The sequence below is a fragment of the Heloderma suspectum genome, chromosome 15, assembly GCF_057233095.1.
Source record: "Heloderma suspectum isolate Gila_16-S chromosome 15, 16-S_ref, whole genome shotgun sequence".
Taxonomy (NCBI): domain Eukaryota; kingdom Metazoa; phylum Chordata; class Lepidosauria; order Squamata; family Helodermatidae; genus Heloderma; species Heloderma suspectum.
The window spans coordinates 17,900,870-17,921,932 of NC_139472.1; the positions used below are offsets into that span (position 1 = coordinate 17,900,870).

At 50.4% G+C, this 21,063-nt stretch overlaps 1 protein-coding gene across 1 annotated transcript in view; it reads left to right on the plus strand.

The window, feature by feature from the left end:
- The window catches only part of FHAD1 (forkhead associated phosphopeptide binding domain 1), a 70,213-nt gene that overhangs the window by 37,582 nt on the left and 11,568 nt on the right, over positions 1-21,063 (plus strand). The window contains exons 16-25 of the mRNA XM_084822268.1: positions 894-964; positions 1,042-1,176; positions 2,093-2,200; positions 3,786-3,875; positions 5,846-6,071; positions 11,538-11,619; positions 12,028-12,134; positions 14,195-14,354; positions 16,893-17,028; positions 20,419-20,554. Coding sequence (XP_084678394.1) covers positions 894-964; positions 1,042-1,176; positions 2,093-2,200; positions 3,786-3,875; positions 5,846-6,071; positions 11,538-11,619; positions 12,028-12,134; positions 14,195-14,354; positions 16,893-17,028; positions 20,419-20,554 — 1,251 coding nt within the window. The remainder of the gene's footprint in view (positions 1-893; positions 965-1,041; positions 1,177-2,092; positions 2,201-3,785; positions 3,876-5,845; positions 6,072-11,537; positions 11,620-12,027; positions 12,135-14,194; positions 14,355-16,892; positions 17,029-20,418; positions 20,555-21,063) is intronic.

The window sequence follows — 21,063 nt, forward strand, 5'->3', positions numbered from 1 at the left end:
CTTTCATGAATGTGTCCAATCTCATTATAAAGCCGTCTAAACTCTCATGGCCCCCACCACATCCTCTGGTGGTGACTTCCATGAATTCTGTGGTTGTGTGATGCTTTCTTTTGTTCTGTCCTGAATCTAACAGCGGAGACTACCAAGCCTCCATTTCCCTGCCATCACAGACCTGCCCCTCAGGAATGTCATCTGGCCAAGATATCACTTGGAATAAGAATAATTGCCCTCACCTCCAAAGCTGTTATTAGCTGAGGAGGTGGGAAACCTGTAAACGTAAGCTTGTAAGCCTGTACATTTTCCCCTGTGCAGCTAATAGCAGGTTCACAGAGTGTGTCTGTGTGTGTGATTTGGATTGGGGCAGGGGGGAAAACGTTAGACAACCCCCACACCTTCCCCCAGCATTGTAACAACGATCCAGCACTATCACTCTCCTGCAGCTGCTTGGGAGTTCCAGTCTCTTGAACATAAAAAAAGAATGCAAAGTGCAGGAAAGAAGGGATTGCATTGTCCACTCTGCAGCAGATTCAAAGGACATCTCTCTCTCTCTCTCTCTCTCTCTCTCACACACACACACACACACACACACACACACTTTAATCCTACTGTTCTTCCAGAATAGCTCAGGGCAACATTCATGATCTTCCCATTCATCCTCACAACAACCCTGTGAGGTAGGTGAGGATGCAGGAGAGTGACTTGCCCAAGGTTACTCCGTGAGTTTTCTGGCTGAGTAAGGATTTGAATCTGCCCCCCCTCCCCCCCGGTTCTAGCCCAACACTGTCCACTACACCACAGTGAACCCTATTTAAGAAAACTTCTGGTTAAAGAAAGTCAATCTCCAGGAAATGAAGGAGAGATGATTCTCACCTTGGTTCTCCTTTCTTTGTCAGGAATGGCCTCCTATATGAAGAAACTGCTGGATCAACATTGTAACACCATGGGCGAGCTTCAGACATTGCAGGTAAAAACTAAGAAGAGCTCCTGCTGCCTGACTCAAACCTCCAGATCCAGTCTGATTGTCTGAATCATTCACCATAGAACAAACTAAGGGTGACCGAGGCGTCTCAGCATTCGATCCTGCAGGAGAAGCTGCAAGGCTTGAAAGAGAAACTCGAGAAGGAATTCCAGGACAAAGAGAGGGAACTTTTGGAGGATGAGAAGGAACACAGAAAGGTAGAGGGACATGCTTTTCAATGTTTTGTTCATCTTGTCAAATTTGAAGTAGCACTGGGGCATTTTAGGCCTACATTATAATAACTGGAAAGGATTTAGATTTAAAGTGGGACAAGCACTCATAGAAAAGTTTCAAAAGACTGTAAGAAATTAAATCCTGTCTTAATGAAAGGGTTGAAAGAAAACCGAGCGCCAATTACAGGACTGATGCAACTGTCATTTCTGAGTGGTCCCTTCTTGTGGCATTCTAGTCATGTTTAAATCTGGAAATTTCATGAGGGACTGACAATTGATCAATGCAGGCAGTGGCCCAGGTCATCAACCATAACCATTCTTGGCATAGCACTATGGTTTGTTGCCTTAACCCTTCTGAAGGTCCCAAACAATCAGTGAAAACATGGTGTGCTCTGCCCTGTGTCAAGAGGGAGACATCAGCAAAACCTGCTTCAAGCAGAGATGCAGGGAAACTGCCTGAACCGTGGTTTCACACTTAACCATGGTTAACACAAAATGTAGATTGCAAACCCACTTTACTTCCTGGTTTATTACATCCGTGGTTTTACATCCTGGTTTATAAATAGTCCATGATTACTTCCCACACAATTCTGCTTACTTGTTGGGACAGCATTCTCAGGGTGCTTTCAAAGAGGCACAGTGAATTTGCGCACGCACGCTCATGAACACATATATATGCGCACAGTGGATTTGCATATATATATTCTAATTACCCATGTCTTGTCCCTGATCTGATTCTCCTTCCATGCATGTGCCCAATTAGCAAATTATTTTTAAAGGATCTCCCCCAACGTAATCCTAACTTTCACTCGTTCTCCTGTCATCAAGCAGTTTCTGCCTCACAGATTTGCCTCCATTTGTTTAAGACCTGTTCACCGCAGAATTAAAACTCTTTTCTCAGATTCTGGAGGGAGCGGCTGCCCTGGAAGAAGCAAAACTAAAGGAAGCCATTGTCGAAGAAAAGAAAAAGGTCAAAGATTTGGAAACTCAAATGAGACAATTGGATGAGGTGTGTGGAAATGTTGGGTCTCTCACATCACCATCTCTCCTAGTAGAAAGGAGTAACGTATTTCAGTGCTCAGAGCGCTTTGCATACATCGGGTCAGTTCAGATATGACACTCCTAATCCTCCAAATCACTTTGGAGGATTGGGAATGTGATGTGGGATGCCACACTTCATCCTCCCCTCACATGCATTGCTTCTCTCCCTCCTGTCATCATCATCCCACCTTTCTTCCAAGACTCAAGGTCACCCAGTGGCACACATGATCTCCCCACCACCACCACCATTTTCTCGTCCCAACAACCTTGTAAGGTACGTTAGGTTGGGAGCGGGTGACTGGCCCAAGATCACCCAGTGAGCTTCAAGGCTGAACAGGAGATTTGAACCTGGATCTTCCAGCCCTAGTCCAACACTCTAACCACTACACCACGTTGGCTCAAACCGTCATTTCCTGTGGCCTTTGAACTGGCAGGTATGGTTTGTGCTTCCCCTCCAAACTAGTATTGGAAATTATGGTTTGAACATGATTTCTGATTCCGATTTCGAGAGCAAACACAAGCCATCGTTTGCCAATTCAGATGGAGTGGCAAAGCATGGGTTCTCCGAAACTAGATGTCAAGGACAGAATCAGAATCTCTGAAAGGAGGAGGAAGGGGAAGTGAGAGGCAGCGTGGTGCAGTGCTTAGAGTGTTGGGCAAGCACTGAGAAGACCCAGGTTCAAATTCCCTGTCAGCCGTAAAGCTCACTGGGTGACCTTGAACCAGTCACTATATCTCAGCCTAACCTACCCCACAGGGTTGTTGTGAGGATTAAAAAATGGAGGGGCTAGAGCCACGTATGCTACCTTGAGGCTCCTTCAAGGAAAGGTGGGACATCAGTGCAACCCTTCTCCCCCCAAGTGCATGAGCTGACGTCCTATTTCCAACAGTGCAAACCATCTGTTTTGCCTGAATGAATCAAGAGCCCACTGGGCTATCTGGACCCTGCTTACCATCTCTGCTTGGTAGTGCCAGGAGCCCTCCGTCCGGCAGCACCATTCATCAAACTCAGTGGCTACATTAGTCATACTTTTCCCTTGTGACCAAAGACAAAAATGAACCTGCATGACGAGGCGTTTGAGCAGTTTCATTATTTCAGGTAGTGTGTCAAGGGCATGAAAGAAAGGGGAGCCAGGCTCCGAATTTTCCCCCATCTTCCCTAGCCTTTCACAGCATACGGAAGTTTAGAATTTAGCCTTGTTGTGAAAGATATGAATGAAAATGAACTTGTTTCGAGTAATCCTAAAGGCATAATTGGCTTAGCAGCAGTGTGTGTTTATTCTTGTCAGTTTGCCAACAGCTTGTATGCCCAGCGCAGTGCCTTGGAAATCCACAGCATGGAAATATAGGTGAACCAAGCTAGGAGTGAAAGAAATATCTAGCCAAGTCCCTCTCAGCTGGACCTCCCTAACAGAGACCCTTCCTTACGCTTTAGTGCCTGACCTTCTGCAGCACCGTCTTGGCACGTTAAACTCTGGTCTGCCAGATCTTCCGCCTAAGACAAACCACGTCTTGGTCCTTTCCGCTCACTTCCTGCTTCTTTTCCTTTGTAGGTGATTGAACATAAAACAAAATCGGAAGAAGCTTTAAATTCCAAGATAAGGGAGACTCTGGAGAGCCTAGAAGTGGCTAAGAAGAGAAAGGTAACTCCTGGCACAGAAGGCAAGAAGTGACTCTACTTGAGGGATCAGCAGCCAGAAGGCCCTGGCCCAAATCTGGCCCCTTGAGGGGCTGATGCTCATCCCCCTTCCCCATCGCCAACTCAGAGGTAAAAGACAGCAGCTACAGAAATCAGATTTGCTGACAGGCCACTTTGGAGCGGTGGGGATTAGGACCTTGGCCCACCCACCTCCACTTTTCAAAGCAGACCCACCCCCTGAAAAACCATTCACATTCCAGAGAGGGATGATTTCAGCTTCAAGTATTTGAGGAGAGCAGTCTAGCCTCCAGTATTTTGAAAATAGGGAGAATGAATTTGTCCCCACTGTGCACAGTTTGCCTTTGCTTTCAGTCCCTTCATGCCTTCCCTCCACTCTCTAGACCAGGGGTGGAAAACCTCTGGCCCACAGGACACTCAGGGCCCGTGACACCTCTTGGGATTCCACCAGGGGCAGGGCTTAAGCGCCAAGCCCCACCCCCTGCAGGAAACCCCCTCGGAGGAGCATCCCCACTGCTGTCTCCAAGGGGCACCAGCAGTGGAACCTCCACTGTCATCTCTGACCCCGGATGTGCAGTGACAGGGATTGGGACCCGGCTGCATGCGGACACAAGCGGGCACTCTCCCATCTCCGAGAGCAGAGTTAGCAGCGGGGATGAGAGGCGGCGGATGGGCTGGGACTCAGCCACACAGAGCGGCGAGTGGGCGCTCTTCCTCCCACGCGAGCATGTCCCAACTCCACCACCAGCAAAGGGGGGGATGTCAGGAAGCAGGGCCCACTTCCCATGATGTCATGGGCGGTGGGGGGAAACCCTGCCCCTCAGCCGAAAACAGTTCAGCACCCTGCTCTAGCCATCACATCTGCATCCATAAAACTCCGTTAAAAAACCACTCTTGATGTGATTGCGTACGGTGTGTTTGTACCAGGACTCTTCTTATGCCATCCCTCTACCCGGTGGATAAACTGAAAGCTGCAGCAACCTGCACATGCTCCAGTTCCAGAATTTTGGAATTTAAATCCTAGTTAAACCAGAATTCTGGAGAGAGCCAGAAAGACAATAAAGGAACGGAACTATGCACTCATCCCTGTTTCTAGGGGACTTCCCCTTCTCCCGCACATGGCTTGGTTTGCTGCAGGGCACTGCAGGTGCTGTTCAGCGGTGTACCTTCTCTCTGCTTGTGGCACACTGTGGTCTCAGTTGCAAGGGCTGATCTTGGGTGGAGCCTGCAGAGCGGTGGGTGGGCCCGTTTCCAGTAAGGGTCTGATCTAATGTAATTATTTGCCCGCAGTTCTCAGGTTTCATCCTTGCAGCCCCAGACCCTAGAACTAGAGCTGCTAGGACTTGACCCTGGCACCTCATATGTGCTATCATAGGCTCCCCCTTTTCAGCTGGAGCTTTAAAGCATGTGAAGCTGCCTTAAACCGGGGCCAACTATTGTTCATGTAGTCCAGTACTGCTCCCCAGGGTCTCAGACAGAGAGACATAGACTCGGAGAATCATAGAAGAGTAGGGTTGGAAGGGGCCTAGAAGACCATCGCATCCAACCCCCAGCTCAGTGCAGGAATCCAGGTCAAATCATCCCTGACGGGTGGCTATCCAGCTTCATAGAATCATAGAATAGTGGGGTGGGAAGGGGCCTATAAGACCATCGCGTCCAGCCCCCAGCTCAGTGCAGGAATCCAGGTCAAAGCATCCCTGACAGGTGGCTGTCCAGCCTCGCCTTGAATGCCTCCAGGGTGGGAGAGCCCACCACCTCCCTAGCTAATTGGCTCCATTGTCTTTCCCCTTCCTGCTTCCTGATCTTTTTTTTTAACTGGAGATGTTGGGGATTGAACCCGAAGCTTTGTGGGTTAAATCTCCTCCCCAAAGTGCCCTTGGCCGTGGTTTTGGTTGAGAGAGCCGCCCACTTGCTGAGCAGCCAGCCTCTGCCAAACAGACGAGTTGTGTTTTTCAGGCTGTGGCAGAAGAGAAGTTAACCATCTGCGAGAAACGTCTGAGGATCGCTGAGAACGGGAGCGAGACACAGAAGCGGAAACATCAGGAGGAGATATCGGAATATAAGGAACAGGTCAAGCAGCACTCAAAGACCATTGTGGACTTGGAAAGCAAGTTCTTGGAAGCTGCCCAGCACATGAAGAAGGTGAAGGAGGAAAACACAGAACTTCAGAAGCAAATAGAAGGTCAGTGGAGAGAACAGGGAGGCTGCCCTTGCCTGGCACGCTCAGCTTATCCTGCTGTGTTTGGGGCCAGTTCATGGGAATGAGCAGTGCCGCCACCACCATTTCCACGGTCCAGCAACTGGGCAAAGGGTGGCCCTTGTCACAGGAATGGCTGTGGCTGACCCCACGTGGGACGCTAGCTGACAATCACTTAAGGTCCTTCACAGGAAGTGGTTTTTGTATGAATCCACCATTCTTAGAGGTATTGCACCCAAATGGCAGGCCTCCACAACTCCTAGAACTTATAGAATCATAGAATAGTAGGAACTAGAGCCAGGGCCTGCAGGAGAAGCCACCACCACCACCGGGGAAGAGGCGTGCTTGCCGCCGCTGGGCCTGCTGCTGCCGCCGCTGGGCCTGCTGCCGCCGCCGCTGCCACCACCACCAGGCCTTCCTTGTGGACTTCTGCCTGGCAGACCGCCAGTCCCTGCAGGACCAGGCCCCCAGGTACCGAGCCAGCTGTGCTGCTCCACCTGCCCCTCCCTGGAGGGGCTACATAAGCTGGCTGGCTGAGGTGGCCTGGGAGAGCCAGGGCCTGCAGGAGAAGCCACCACCACCACCGGGGAAGAGGCGTGCTTGCCGCCGCTGGGCCTGCTGCTGCCGCCGCTGGGCCTGCTGCCACCGCCGCTGCCACCACCACCAGGCCTTCCTTGTGGACTTCTGCCTGGCAGACCGCCAGTCCCTGCAGGACCAGGCCCCCAGGTACCGAGCCAGCTGTGCTGCTCCACCTGCCCCTCCCTGGAGGGGCTACATAAGCTGGTTGGCTGAGGTGGCCTGGGAGAGCCAGGGCCTGCAGGAGAAGCCACCACCACCACCACCGGGGAAGAGGCGTGCTTGCAGCCGCTGGGCCTGCTGCCGCCGTCGCCGCTACCACCGCCACCAGGCCTTCCCTGTGGACTCCTGCCTGGCATTTTTAAGGGGATTTTAATTGTTTTGTTTGTTTGTTTTATTTTGTTGGGGGGGATTTTGTTGTGTTTTTAGGGGTGGGTAGCCTGCCTGATAGGCGGGAGCGAGGGGGCATGTGTCCACCTGATGGAGGCAGTGGGGGGAGCGTTGGGGGCCAGAACATACCGAGGCTGGGCGGCAGGCGCTGGCGGAGCGCTAGGGGCAGGCCATGCCAGCTAAGGGGAACGAGGGAGAGATGTGTAGTATCTGTCCCCTGCTCCGGGCCTGTCCAGAGCCAAAGGATGGCTGGGGGAGGCGTGACCCCATCTTCTGGCCTTTGTTTGCTGCTCTGCAATGCCAGGTCTGTTACCCAGAAAACCTCCCTCATCCATGACATGATCCTGGATGAGGGTGCAGACCTGGCATGTATTACAGAGACCTGGCTGGCCGAGGCTGCTGCTCCAACCCTTGCAGCCATGTGTCCAGCTGGATTTTCGTATGCACAGCAGCCGAGGGCTGGGGATCGGGGAGGGGGAGTGGCTGTTATCTACCGAGAGTCCTTGGTCTTCACCAGACCCCCTCTCCGGGAGACCAAGGTTGTTGAGTGCATGTACTGGAGGTTGGGCCCGAAGGGCAGTCTGGGGATTCTGCTCGTGTACCGTCCACCCCGCTGCACGACTGACTCCCTGGCCGAGGTGCTTGAGGTGGTCTCTGATGTGCGTGTACAGTCCCCTAACTTACTGGTGTTGGGGGACTTCAACGTACATTCGGAGGCCATCCTCACAGGAGCACCTCGGGACTTCATGGAGACCATGGCCTCCTGGGAGCTGCACCATATTCTAACTGGGCCCACCCATGTAGCCGGTCATGCACTAGACCTTGTGTTTGTTTCTGGAGAAGCGGGGAGTGATCTGGAAGTCGGGGGTATATCCACCACCCCCTTGTCATGGTCAGATCACTATCTGGTGATGTTGGACTTCTCGGTTCCACAACCCCTCCGCAGGGGTGGAGGACCCATTAAAATGGTCCGCCCCAGGCGTCTTATGGATCCAAATGGATTCCTGAACGCGCTTGGGGATTCTCTGGGGCATGCCAACGGCCACTCGGTCGAGACCCTGGTGGGTGGCTGGAATGCCGCAATCACTGGGGCATTAGATCAGGTGGCTCCGAAACGCCCTCTCCCCCTGAACAGGGCTCGGACTGCACCATGGTTCAATCCGCGGTTACGAGCTCTGAAACAGGAGGTGAGACAGCTAGAGCACCGGTGGCGGAAGTCTCGCTCCAAAGACGATCAGACACGGGCTAGAGCTATATCTTCAGCCTATCACATGGCGGTGAAGGCAGCAAAAAAGGAATATTATGCTGCCTCCATCGCGTCTGCAGAGTGCTGCCCCAGGAGGCTGTTCCAAGTGGTCCGGAGCCTGGTCGGTCCTGTGGCTCCAGAACCACTGGAGCATTCTAAGGCCTCCTGTGAGGCTTTGGCAAGGCACTTTGCAGATAAAATTGATCAGATTAGGTGTGTTACTCTGCACACTGTGGATACAGTTAGTGAGCAAGAGGCGGCCTGTGGCAAACCGGTTTTGTGGGATCGGTTCCAGCTTCTTCCTCCTGATGAAGTGGACAAGGTGCTTTCATCTGTAAGGCCAACCACCTGCTTACTTGATCCTTGCCCATCTTGGCTCATTATGAGCTGCAGAGAGAGACTGGGTGAGGGGATCAAGGCGGTGGTGAACACCTCCCTTGAGGAGGGAGTGATGCCATCAGCCCTCAAGGAGGCAGTGATAAGACCGCTCTTAAAGAAGCCCTCCTTGGATCCTCAAGTTCTGAACAACTTTCGCCCAGTCTCAAATCTGCCATTTTTGGGCAAGGTGATTGAGCGGGTGGTGGCGGTGCAGTTGAAGGCACACTTGGAAGAAACTGATTATCTAGACCCATTTCAGTCGGGCTTCAGGCCTGGGCATGGGACAGAAACGGCCTTGGTCGCCTTGGTGGATGATATGAGGAGGGCTCTGGATAGGGGTGAATGCTCCTTCCTTGTTCTCCTCGACCTCTCAGCGGCTTTTGATACCGTTGACCACGGTATCCTCCTGGACCGCCTGGAGGGGTTGGGCATTGGAAACACTGTATTGCGGTGGTTCCAGTCCTTCCTCTCTGGCAGGTACCAGAGGGTAGCACTGGGAGAGGAGGTTTCGGACCCGTGGCCACTTACTTGTGGGGTGCCACAGGGTTCCATCCTCTCCCCGATGCTATTTAACATCTATGTGAAGCCACTGGGGGCTATCATCAGGAGGTTTGGGGTGCAGTGTCATCAATATGCGGATGACACTCAGCTCTACCTCTCATTCAAATCTTCACCAAGGTTGGCCGTAGAATCCCTATCCAAATGTCTGGAGACGGTGAGTGGCTGGATGGGGAGGAATAAACTGAAGCTGAACCCTGACAAGACCGAGGTACTTTTGGTGGGAGACAAGAGGAAGCTGGGGGATGTTGACCTGGTGTTGAATGGGGTACAGCTACCCTTGAAAGACCAGGTCCGCAGCCTGAGGGTCATTTTGGACTCCCAGCTGTCCATGGAGGCTCAGGTGTCAGCTGTGAGCCGGACAGCGCTGTATCAACTCCATCTGATACGGCGGCTGCGCCCCTACCTTCCCGACCATCTGCTCCCATCGGTAGTACATGCCCTGGTCTCCTCTCGTTTAGACTACTGTAATGCGCTCTACGTGGGGTTACCCTTGAAGACGGTTCGGAAACTGCAGCTGGTACAGAACGCGGCGGCTCGCCTGATTAAAGGCAGCCGCCGGCGAGATCACATCACTCCAGTGCTGAAGGAGTTGCACTGGTTACCAGTTGTTTTCCGGGCCAAATTCAAGGTGTTGGTTTTGACCTTTAAAACCCTATATGGTTCCGGCCCAGCCTATCTTAAGGAGCGCCTCCAGCAACACCAGACAGGCCGCTTAACAAGATCAGCCTCGGATGGCCTTCTCTCTGTCCCATCAGCCAGGACAGCTAGACTGGTGGGGACGAGGGAGAGGGCCTTCTCTGTGGTGGCCCCCACTCTGTGGAACTCCCTCCCTAGGGAACTCCGTCATGCCCCCTCTTTAATGAGCTTCCGTCGTACATTAAAAACGTGGTTGTTCAGGCAGGCATTTGGGGTGGGTTAGGGTATTTTTTTTAAAAAAAATTTATGGTAAAATTTTATTGTTTTAAATTGTTTATGGTGGGTTGTACATCGCCCAGAGTGGCTGGGTGACCAGTCAGATGGGCGATTAATAAATTTAATAAATAAATAAATAAATAAATAAACTTGTCCCTGTCCCATAATACTAGACACACCCTGTCCTTACGGCTGGCCTTACGTGGTTGCTTTTGGGGTGACGATGCACATGTGTGTGCAGTGAGCTTCGGCCTAAAAGAGACCTTCCCCTTTCACCTTGAGTGGTGGAGGTGATCCAGGAGTGGGTTGCTCCCGCAACCCGCCCCAGCGGTAGGGCTGTGCAAATGGTGTCGTGCTCTGTGCTTGTCAGTGGGAGGAGCCTCCCCCTGTTCTAGCTCTACCTCTTTTGAAGTACCAGGATCTCCACAGAGCTCCCGCTCTCTGAACCGTCTGTATCATGCTAGCAGCTGGAGTCAGTGTTTGCTTGGCCATTTCATCTCCTGTGACGAGGGAACCTTCTGTTGCATATCTGCGGAATGCCCCATGGAGGAGAGAACCAGAACTGGCTGCAAAGAAGGAGTAGAGCTCCCCCGGGCTAGTTCCTGGAAAGGAGATGCAAGCACCCCAGATAGAGAGCACCCTCCCTTTTGCCTGGCAGGGGGACCAACTCTTGGGAAGTCATCTCTCAGGAGCTGAGGGCGGGAGGAGGCCTTTTTTAAAATGGTGTTTGAACGTTCAGAAGTATTTGTATTAAAAAATTATTAAAACATGGAGGGAGCAATCCTATGGCCGCTAGTCAGCAGCTAGGTGTCCATAGGATAGATCGGTTCCCTGAGATGTGGGCTTCCCTCATAGGCAGGGCAGAACTGCCCCACACTCTGCACACAGAAGAGGAGCACGGAGCAGTAAACACAGGGCATTCCTGGGGGCGGGGAAGTCGGAAATGCCAGTACGACACATCCCGCATGTCGTCCGGCTGCTGCTTCCCACACTCTGAGGTCCCACAGCTAGACAGCTGAAATCGGCTATCTAGCTGTAAATGTAGGGCAGCTGAAGCATGGAGGGGACGATCCCCTCTGCGCTTCTCCTGCCCTGCATTGGATCGGTGGTCGCCTTCGAGCTTGGAGGTGGCCGCCTACCCCAGTAGGTTTGCGTCCTTAATCTGCTTACTGATTAATTGGAGGAGGGGTTGATAATTAGAATGTCTTTAATCAGCTAACCTAACTGATTGATCAGCTAAAGATTGATCTCAACTATACTGATCACCTTTCCCCAGATCTTTTGAACTCTGAACCAGACATGAAACCTGAAATTCCTCCAAGTTGTTTTTAGAATCAGTTAGTGTCCTTGGTTGTTTTTGATATTCTTGGGTGTTTCTTTTTCCTCAGAAATGCAGAGGGAGCCTTTCAAGTCATTGCCAGCCTGTTCACAAGAGGCCTCTCCCATGGAAGGGTCCCATGTTCTCCTGAAGTAAGCAGCTTGAGTACTTACTCTTTTCCCTAACGTTGCTTTTATAGCATCAAAAGCTCCAAATGATAGAAGGCCAGCAAGCAACATCTTTGCTTGTGACAATCTTAAAGAGAAGGAGAGATCCATACTTCTAAGGTTTATTATAATATTATTTTGAGTTGTGTCAGATTGGTCTCTTCTTTTGGTGATGTAAGCTCAAGAAATAAGCCAATGAGCTGCTGAGATGCACTCCATGACCCACATCTATAACACCAGCACCCATTGGCCCTGATCAGAACTGGAGGGGGATCGTGAATCTTATTTCTGTTAGTGGGACTGAAGATGTTTTAAAATCATCAAATAATGAGCATCTCAGGCTAGGTTAACAACATTGAATGTTGAATTTTATTTTTGCCTCATTAACTTTAGGGAAGAATTGGCAGCTGCAAAGCATGAAATCCTGTCCAACCACACCGTCATTTCAGAACTGCAGAGAGAACTTTCCGAAGCCAGAGCTCGCATGACCGACATGATTGGTTTGTGAAACAGCATCATGCGACTTAACAAATATGTCTTCAGTTCCTTCCCTCTAGAAAACCTTAGATCAGGGCTCCCCCAACCTGGCGCCCTCCAGATGCATCGGACTGCAACTCCCACCATCCCCAGCCAGCATGCTGTCTGGGGATGACAGGAGTTGTAGTCCCACCGCCTCTGCAGGACCCTAGGTTGGAGGAGCCTGCCTTAGAGAACGGAAAGTGGCAGGTCCCGTAAAAGTGGGCGTTACTCTTTCGTTGCATCCTTTTCAGCCAGGCGCCCTAAATTGTGACGACTGTCCTCGTTTCTTGGAACTGCCCTTGAACGTTCTTAACAGAAGATGGATTTCTAAAGAGGGCGCTTAAGGTAACCGGGACAGGCACCCAAAAGAGATCTGGTGTCCGTTCTCTTCTCCCTACTTGGTGCCCCCCAGGGGCCCAGGCAGTGTGTGCTTCCTGCTCTGCCCAGCAGAGGGCAGGATCTTTGAGTGAGGAGGAGAAGCCTGAGGGGCTGGCCCAGGAAGCCCCTCCCACTTCTCCCCGGAGGCCGGTTTTTCTCCTGCCTGCACTATGTTAGGAAGCGGGTTGCTTGCTGGGTCTGCCCCCTAGAGCAGGCCTGAAGGGAAGGAAGGGGAGTAGCAGTACCTGTGCTGCATTCCACCCTTCAGATAGTCTTCTTCCTTTTCATCACCTGGGGCAGGGCTGGGCAACCTCCCACCCGCACGGGGTTGGGCACCTTCTGTGGGCCCCACCCTATGGCCTGGAGGCTGCCGGGGACTTGTTGGGTGGGGGGGATCCACTTGTTATCTGTGACCAGAGAAAACAAGGGGATGCCCCCAGGGGAGACACTGCACACTCACCTGGCATTTGCGGGAGTAGCTTTGGCACAGGATTGCCCCCAGACTGAGTTTGGTCCGGGGGCAATCTGGACCAAAATAGCTTCCCCACCCCTGACCTATTGGGTGAGGGCAGAGGCAGGTCTACCTCAAGGACCTCCCTCTTGTGGTGGATCAAGACATGCAAGTCATGCCCCTGGGGATGCCTCCGTCTTCTTGGGGTCCTATCGCACGCCTCCCAAGGAGTAGCTACCTCTTGTGCCCTTACTTATTTATTTATTTGTTACATTTCTATACCACCCTATAGCCAAAGCGATCTGGGCAGTTCACAGAAATCAAAACCTCAGAGTACAGCATAAAAAAATATAAAAGCTTAAACCTACAGTATAAAAGTACAACCAGTATAAAACCTAGCAGCAATGCAGAGATTCAGAATACTGATTTAAAGCACCAGAGCTAAAAGACTGGAACGCTAAAATGCTGGAAGAATAAAACGGTCTTCGCCTGGCACTGAAAGGTGAACCTCTCCTGGGAGTTCATTCCACGGCCATTAGGCCTCAGCCGTCTCCTGAAGAGGTGCGCAGGCTCTTCCCATCACACCTTCACTAAGCATAGTGTTCTTCCTTCTAGCGAAGCAGCCTTTGGCCACGCAGGGCTTCAGCATGTAATTCAGCCATGAATCCAGGCCGTACTTCCCCACCCCACCCGCTTAAATTTGTGGCACGCACTACTTTGTCACACCCCAGTGTCTGGGCCATTGGATGGTGTCAAGTAAATGGAGAATTTTCCTTACTTACAGATTCTCCTCCTACTTGTTCTTCACAGAGTGGTCCAGCTCCTGCCCAATAGGATGGTTTGGATTTATTGGCAGGCCACATTGAGAAGGGATTAGTTCAACAGTCATTTCTGGCCTTAGGGAGGAAGTGGGAGGTGTCCCCTAGCCCACCCCTCGGGTGAGGGAGGGGTGGGTGCCTGTGAAGCACCCTCAATCTCCTAATCTTGCTTATGGAGATGATAATCTCTTAGGTGTGTTTGGCCAAGGTATTGAGGTATTGGTCGGGGTTAAGCTAAGTTTCTTTCCCTCTTCTGTTCTTAGGTATGTGAAAAAAACACTGCATGTTTCTCGACATAAACCAAAAACTTGTGAGGTAGAACTGAGGAAGCTCTTTGCATTACCAGATCCATTCCTAACACAGCCACAAACCACTCAGAACTCTCTTTGTACAGGAGAACTCAGTGAAAAGCAGAAGATGGAGCTGGAGCAGAAGCGAAGTCTTGTCCACAGCCAGGCGCATGAACTCAACCGTCTCCGAGAGACGTTGTTTGAGATGTCCAAACTTGTGGATCAGAAGGATGCAGACCTCAAAGCAGCAAGTGAAGAGATAAGGTAGGAGCCACAAAAAAAAAAAAAAAGCAGCATGGGTGAGACCCACAGTAATCCAACTCCAAAGCTCTAGGGAGTTTGTAAAATTCATTTAGAAAGATCACAAGGAAACAGCTAAGGGAACATTTACAAATACATTCTTTTTTTTAAAAAAAATTGAAACCGTCTCTCCTTAGCAACACATTTCAGAGAATGTTTCATTGAGAACTAAAGTGATGGTGTTCATTCTTACAGGACTGGCACTCCATTAAAGAAATCTAAAGGCTCAATCCTGTGCATGTTTAGACAGAAAAAAGTCTTACAACTCCCAGCATGCCCCAGGTAGCATGGCTGGCTGAGGCATGCTGGGAATTGTAGGACTTTTTTCTGTCTAAACATGCATAGGATTGCGCCCTTAACTGATTTAAATTGTACGAGTTTCAGACTGCAATGCTATACACACTCACCTGGGAGGAAGCTCCATTCCACATAGTTCAAAGGTCGATGAATTGGTTGATCAATTATTTATATTATATTTCTGTCCTGCCCAGTAGCAGAAGCTCTCTGGGTGATTCACAAGAATTAAAACCATAAAATACAACAATATGATAAAACACAACATGAAACCTTTAAAAGTTTAAAACTACAGTATAAAACCAAAGTAAAAGCCAACAGCAGTGCAAAGATCTAAAAATACAATAACAGATTTAAAAACAACAAAAACTGAAGGACTAAAATGCCTGGGGAAGAAAAAGGTCTTCACCTGGCACCGAAAAGACATAAGATAAGAAAAGCCCTGCTGGATCAGACCAAGGGACCAGTCCATCCAGCATTCTGTTCACACAGTGGCCAGCCAGCTGCCCACAGGAAACCCTTAAGGAGGACCTGAGTGTGACAACACCCCCATCCATCCCCAGCAACTGGTGTACATAGGTATACTGCCTCTGGTACTTGAAGAAAGCAACATAGGCACCAAGTGAGCTTCAATTTCATGTGCTTATGAGTCAAAACAATCGTCACGAAACAGAAAGCATAGCTCCTTTGTTTTCAGGTGATGTGTGTTCCCTTCTGTGTGAGAGAGGAGAGGAAAGCCTCTTCTACAATGACACGCGTCTCTTTTTGGTGACAGCGGAAGACCTTATTTTTTCCCCAGGGGGCCTTTGGTTTTTCACACCTTCACCGCATTTGTTCCGCCGCTTCTGCTACTATTTACAGGGGTGTCCCAAGAAATTGAGTAGGGCTGCTCAAATAGACAGACAGCTCTGCTGAGGTTCTCTGGGCAACTTCAGAGCAGGGAATACGACTCCCCTCAAGCAGGTTTCCAACCACAGTTACTGCCACACACAGAAGCATGCCTTTGTTCCCCTGCCACTTGGCACAGAGGAGAAGCTCCCTCTGTGCAGAGCAGCAGCAAAAAAGGGGCCCTGTCTTAAGAGGGGACACCATTCCTGAGCAGGGAGCGTGGGGCAGGGCAGGGCACTCAGTTCATTTGCAAGTTTCGGAGTAGGATATTCATGCATCTCTTGCTGTTCACTGAGATTGTTATACTGATTCGATTTGTCACTTTTAGCGGGTGTTACTATTTTTTTGTAAACTGCTATACAATTGGGTGAATGGCAGAATTAAAATCTTAATGATAATGACAATAAAAAAACAAGAAGAATGTATTTAAGATAATTAAACCATCTGCTGTCCAGTTAATGGAAGGGCATCATGTTAGCTGATCAAAAGTTTTTTTAACTGATTCAGCTGATTAATTACTTAAATTTTGTGGCCCTAAATACGTAGCATTTGTGGAGTGTTCAGCGCATTTCACATACATAATCTCAGTAATGGTTACAACGGTTCTGTAAGGTAGGCCAGTATTTTTATCCCCATGTCTCAGAAGAGGTGCCAGTGAGGCTGACAGAATAGTGGTTCACCTAAGGTTCCCTGTTTTATTGGTTTATATTCACCTTTCCTCCAAGGAGCTCAAGGTTATGTACGTGATTCTCTCTCCATCCTCAAGTAATCCTCCCATCCACCCTGTGAGGTAGGCTAGGCTGAAAGATAGCAGCTGGCCCAAAGTCACCCAGTTAGCTTCCTGGTTGAGTGGGGATTTGAACTCGGGTCTCTCCAGTCCTGCTCCAACTCTGTAACCAGTAGGCCACCCTGGTAAGTTCATTGCTGCGAGCACAGGTGCAGTGTGGCTTGCAGGGACCGGCCACACTGAATAAGGCTGCACTTTTAAACCATGGTTGTTGTTGTTTTAATCCTTCGTGATTAGGATAGAACTCACTGAGAGATCACAGGTGGAAGGTCCCAGATTCAGCTCCTGATTTCCATAGGTAAACAAAGGTAGCAACACTGAGAAAGTCATTGGGGAACTACTGCCAGTCACAGTAGACATTGCTGGGCCAATGATCTGACTCTGCCCCTTGTATCCTGCCCTGAATCACAGTTCATTTGTCTGTTCTTGGCTCAGTGTTTGCCAACATCAGCAGCATGAAAAGCACATGCAGCCTTTGGTCTCCTCCACCCACCCTTCCCTTTTAGCAACCTATTCTCCTTTTGGGGATGCAGGAACAGCAGAAAAAAGCTGAAAGAGCTGTGGATGGAGTCGAAAGAAAAGGCAGGTGAGCCCGAGAAAGCAGTGCAGCACAAGAGCATACAGACAAGCGATTGCTCGCTGGATGATGGAATCCCCGCCTCCTCAAAGGCAAGTGGCGCATGAATCTGGGGACCCAGTGAAGCACCTTGATGCCAGTTTACATCCAGGGCCTCTATTTATGTAGTATTTGCCTTCCCAGCAATGCACTCAGAGCACTTTTCTGGAAGCAGGAGAACTGGGACAGTAAATCCCTGCCGATTCAAGGTCAGGAAACTTCCTTGAAACATCCGTGTGGCTGATGACCAGCTTGGATGGCCACCTGTGGGCCTCCAAGAGAACGGCTGAAGAGGCCCTTTTTGTTAAAATGGCTCTAAAATTAGTGAATGGTTCCGCAGCTCCAAAATGTAACCAGTCACACTTCTTTCTAGCCTTAAAAATGACATTTCAGGCCAGGGGTGGGCCACTTGCAGGCCTCCAGATCTAAGAAGCATGGGGACGCTGCCTTATGCTGCCTCCCACCATTGGTCCGTCTAACCCAGTATCCTCGACACTGTCTGGAAGCGGCTCTTCAGGGCCTCAGGCAGGGGTTTTCCCAGCCTGATTTGGAGATGCCGGGAATTGAACCTGGGACCTTCTGAATGCAACTCACGTGCTCGACCACTGAGCTACAGCCCCTCTAGGACTTCCTCTGGCTTCATACATCACCCAATAACGTCAGCCCAACACCATCTGTAGGGCCACAAGTTGCCCCCCCCTTGTTTTAGCCTGAGCCTCACAAGCTGGCGCTTGCCTGTCTAACCCGATGGTGGCGGCGGCGCTAGTAATGACGAGAATTCAGAGTGCATCACATACATTATCTCAGCAATCCTTAGGGAAGGCCCGTGGCTCAGTGGCAGAGCACCCACTTTGCAAGCATAAGGTCCCAGGTTCAATGCTTGGCCTCTCCAGGTAAAGCTGGGAAAGACTTCTATCTGCAACCCTAGGCAGCCATTACCCATCAGAGCAGATGATACTGAGCCAGACAGGCCAGGGCCTGACTGTATGTTCTTTTCAGTTACCCCGTACGGTGTGGCATTGTTGTTATCCCCATATTACAGATGGAAATGTGAGGGTGAGAGAGAGGGGCTTGTCTAAAACCACAGTGAGTGGTGGGGTTTGAACCGAGGATTTCCTGGCTCGCCACTCATGCTGTTAGCAACCAGCTGTGCTGGCTCTAACCTGTGAACTGATTTCTGCTCAGAACAGCTGGCGGATCATCCGTTGGCTTCGCCAGTCTTCAGAGGTCACGTGGCCTTGGCATTCACGAGAGCCAGTGTGGTGTAGTGGCGAGCGTGTTGGACTGGGAGTCGGGAGATCCAGGTTCTAGTCCCCACTCGGCCGTGGAAGCTCACTGGGTGACTTTGGGCCAGTCACAGACTCTCAGCCCAACCCACCTCACAGGGTTGTTGTTGTGAGGATAAAATGGAGAGGAGGAGGATTATGTACGCCACCTTGGGTTCCTTAAGGAGGAAAAAAGGTGGGATATAAATGTAATAAATAAATAAATTTGTACAGCCACTTGTACAGCCGCTTACAGCCATTTTGATCTTGTGGTGAGGCGCAAGGCATAGAACCCCCCTAAGAGCCCCAGCACCATCGGTAAGACAGCTCTTCCTTTTGCTCCAGTGATGGGAACCAGCCCCGTAGACACCAACACTGCCAATGCAGCCGCCACCGGTGCCACAGCACTGGAGCACCAGTCCCCACTCCGGGCAAAGACCTTCCTCAGCTTGGAAGGATGGAGCAGGACCCCAGGCGCCATTGTTTCGGATCAAGCAGGAGTAGCGTTGTGCCAAGGGGAGGGCGCCCAACTGCTCCAGTGCAGCAGGCATATTATTTCTATTAAATAACGTATCCCGTATAATTTGAGCACGATTCTCATTATGTACCTATCACCCCGCCATGTTGTGATAGGTAGCTGGCAAATGTTTTTATAACACTTTGCAAATGTGAAGTCTCCTAACTGCTAAGTGTTACTATAATTGCTCATTAGGGCTTGGAACGCGGCTCGTGGGGGGAGGGGTGGAGTGATGCGTTCCAGCTCACCCGTTTCCTTTGCAAACTCCTGCACAAGAGCACACACAAGGCAGAGAGGCTTACAATTCTACGTGCTTTGCAAATAAAAGTTGTCAGTTATTGACCAAAAGTCCACGCCGAGGATAATGAAACATGACCATTCTGGACCATTTCCAGCCGTCAGCACATCGCCCTGAAATGGTTCGGTAATTCAACTCTGGTTTGGGCCGGAATATTTCCCCAGGCTGAATTGGCGAGGGACATTTCCCACACACATACACCGAGGGAGGGACTGTAAAACTCAAGGGCAGCGTACATTCTTTACAAGCAGAAGGTTCAATTCCCACGGGCATCTCGCGTGAAAAGGATCAGGTAGTGGGTGAGGGGAAAAGCTTTGGAGACTTTGGAGTCAGAGTAGACCATACAAGGCTACATAGAACAATGGCCTTACTAGGAACAAGGCCAAGGCTTACGTGATGTCTGAACAAAGGTGTCCTGAGCAGCGGCCGTGCGTAGGGGCTGCAGTTCAGTGGAAGAGCACGTGCATGCAGAAAGTCGTCCCAGGTTCAGTCCCTGGCTTCTGCAGGTAAACAGATCCAGGGGAAGGCCTTTCTCCGCCTGGGAACCTGGAGGGCCACAGCCAGTCAGACTATAGTGGGCTAAGTGGACGGATAGTCTGACCTGGTATAAGGCAGGTTCCTATATCCCTAACACCAGCCTTCCCCAACTTGGCGCTTTCCAGATGTGTTGGCCTACAACTCCCAGAATCTCCCAGCCAGCTATTTGAGGAGTTGTGGGCCAGCACATCTGGAGGGCACCAGGTTGGGGAAGGGTGCCCTACACATTTAAAAACTTCCCTTGTGGTGTGTGGTTTGCATGTTCACTTGAGCCAACCTCTTATCAGAATATTTGAGAATCTGTTGGCGCGGCCTGGATTTGTGTTGGTTAATCTGTGTATTGTTGTGTAGGGTGTGTGTGTGTGTTACAATGTGTTGATGCTTCTGCCTTTTGAGTGAGGAGAGAGGCAGCCTCTCAGGGACTTTTTGAAAAGGGTGGAGACATCTGTAAAAGGCTCTCGTAGGAGTACAAGAGGGTTGGTTAGCCTCGTCATGAAAAAAGTGCTTTGCAAAGATTGGGAAAAGCATAGCAGGGAACCAAACTTGGCTGATACCAAGATTGTGCGCTGAGGTTCGTCTCTGTCACAGCTCCCTATCCTGTGAGATGGAAGATTGTCAAGGCTCTCTGATGCAACAGAGCTGCTTCCCCATTTGAAAAGGGAAATATTTGGGAGTGGCCTTCTTCCCTTTCCCATGACAGCATTTGTATTTGCTGTATAGTGGAGTCCACATGCAAGTGGTTGTCCAAAGGAGGTCCCCTTCACCCGGTTACTCTGAAAGGATAATTAATCTGAGCATGAGGTGTTTTGTTTTGTTTTCTTTCCAGGTATCATCCTTGGACCTGGCTGACCTGGGAGCGAGATGCAAAGGCTCCAGACATGAGGAAACCATCCATCGGCAAAAAGATGCCCTGGCTGAATTGCGGCAAAGAATCAAAATGCTAGAAAAGACTCGCTCTTTGGGTGAGCGCTGCAGTGACTAGAAAGCTTGAGGGCAATGAGCTGTATGTGCATCTCTCTCGAGCTTTCAGGTGAATTGAGTACCTGTTTTCAGAGTGAGAGACAGCACTAAAGAATCGAGCATTGTCACAAGGTCTGTATCCCCCAAAGTTCTGCACCGGCCTAGCGTAAAGTACAGAAATGGCCCCATTCAGCAAAACAGAGCAGGACTGCAATTACTGTTGTACTTTAAAGTACGGGTTCAAGCAAAGAGGCAGGAAACAGGCCGGGCTGCAGTTGCACCACAGAGCACAGAATGTGGCATCTGAAGCAGCTTTTATTTTTAAGTGTCAGCATCTCATTTTTGCAGGGGAAAACCTGAACACGTTAGCAGCTTTTCTTGCATGCAGTTCCCTGCAAGTGGCCAGCCACTTAGGGAGGTTTCATTTTTCAGAATTTAAATTCTGCAGCAGCTGGCACTCTGAGAAATAAACATAGGGCCAAACCACACATAATCTGTGGTGGGGGTGGGG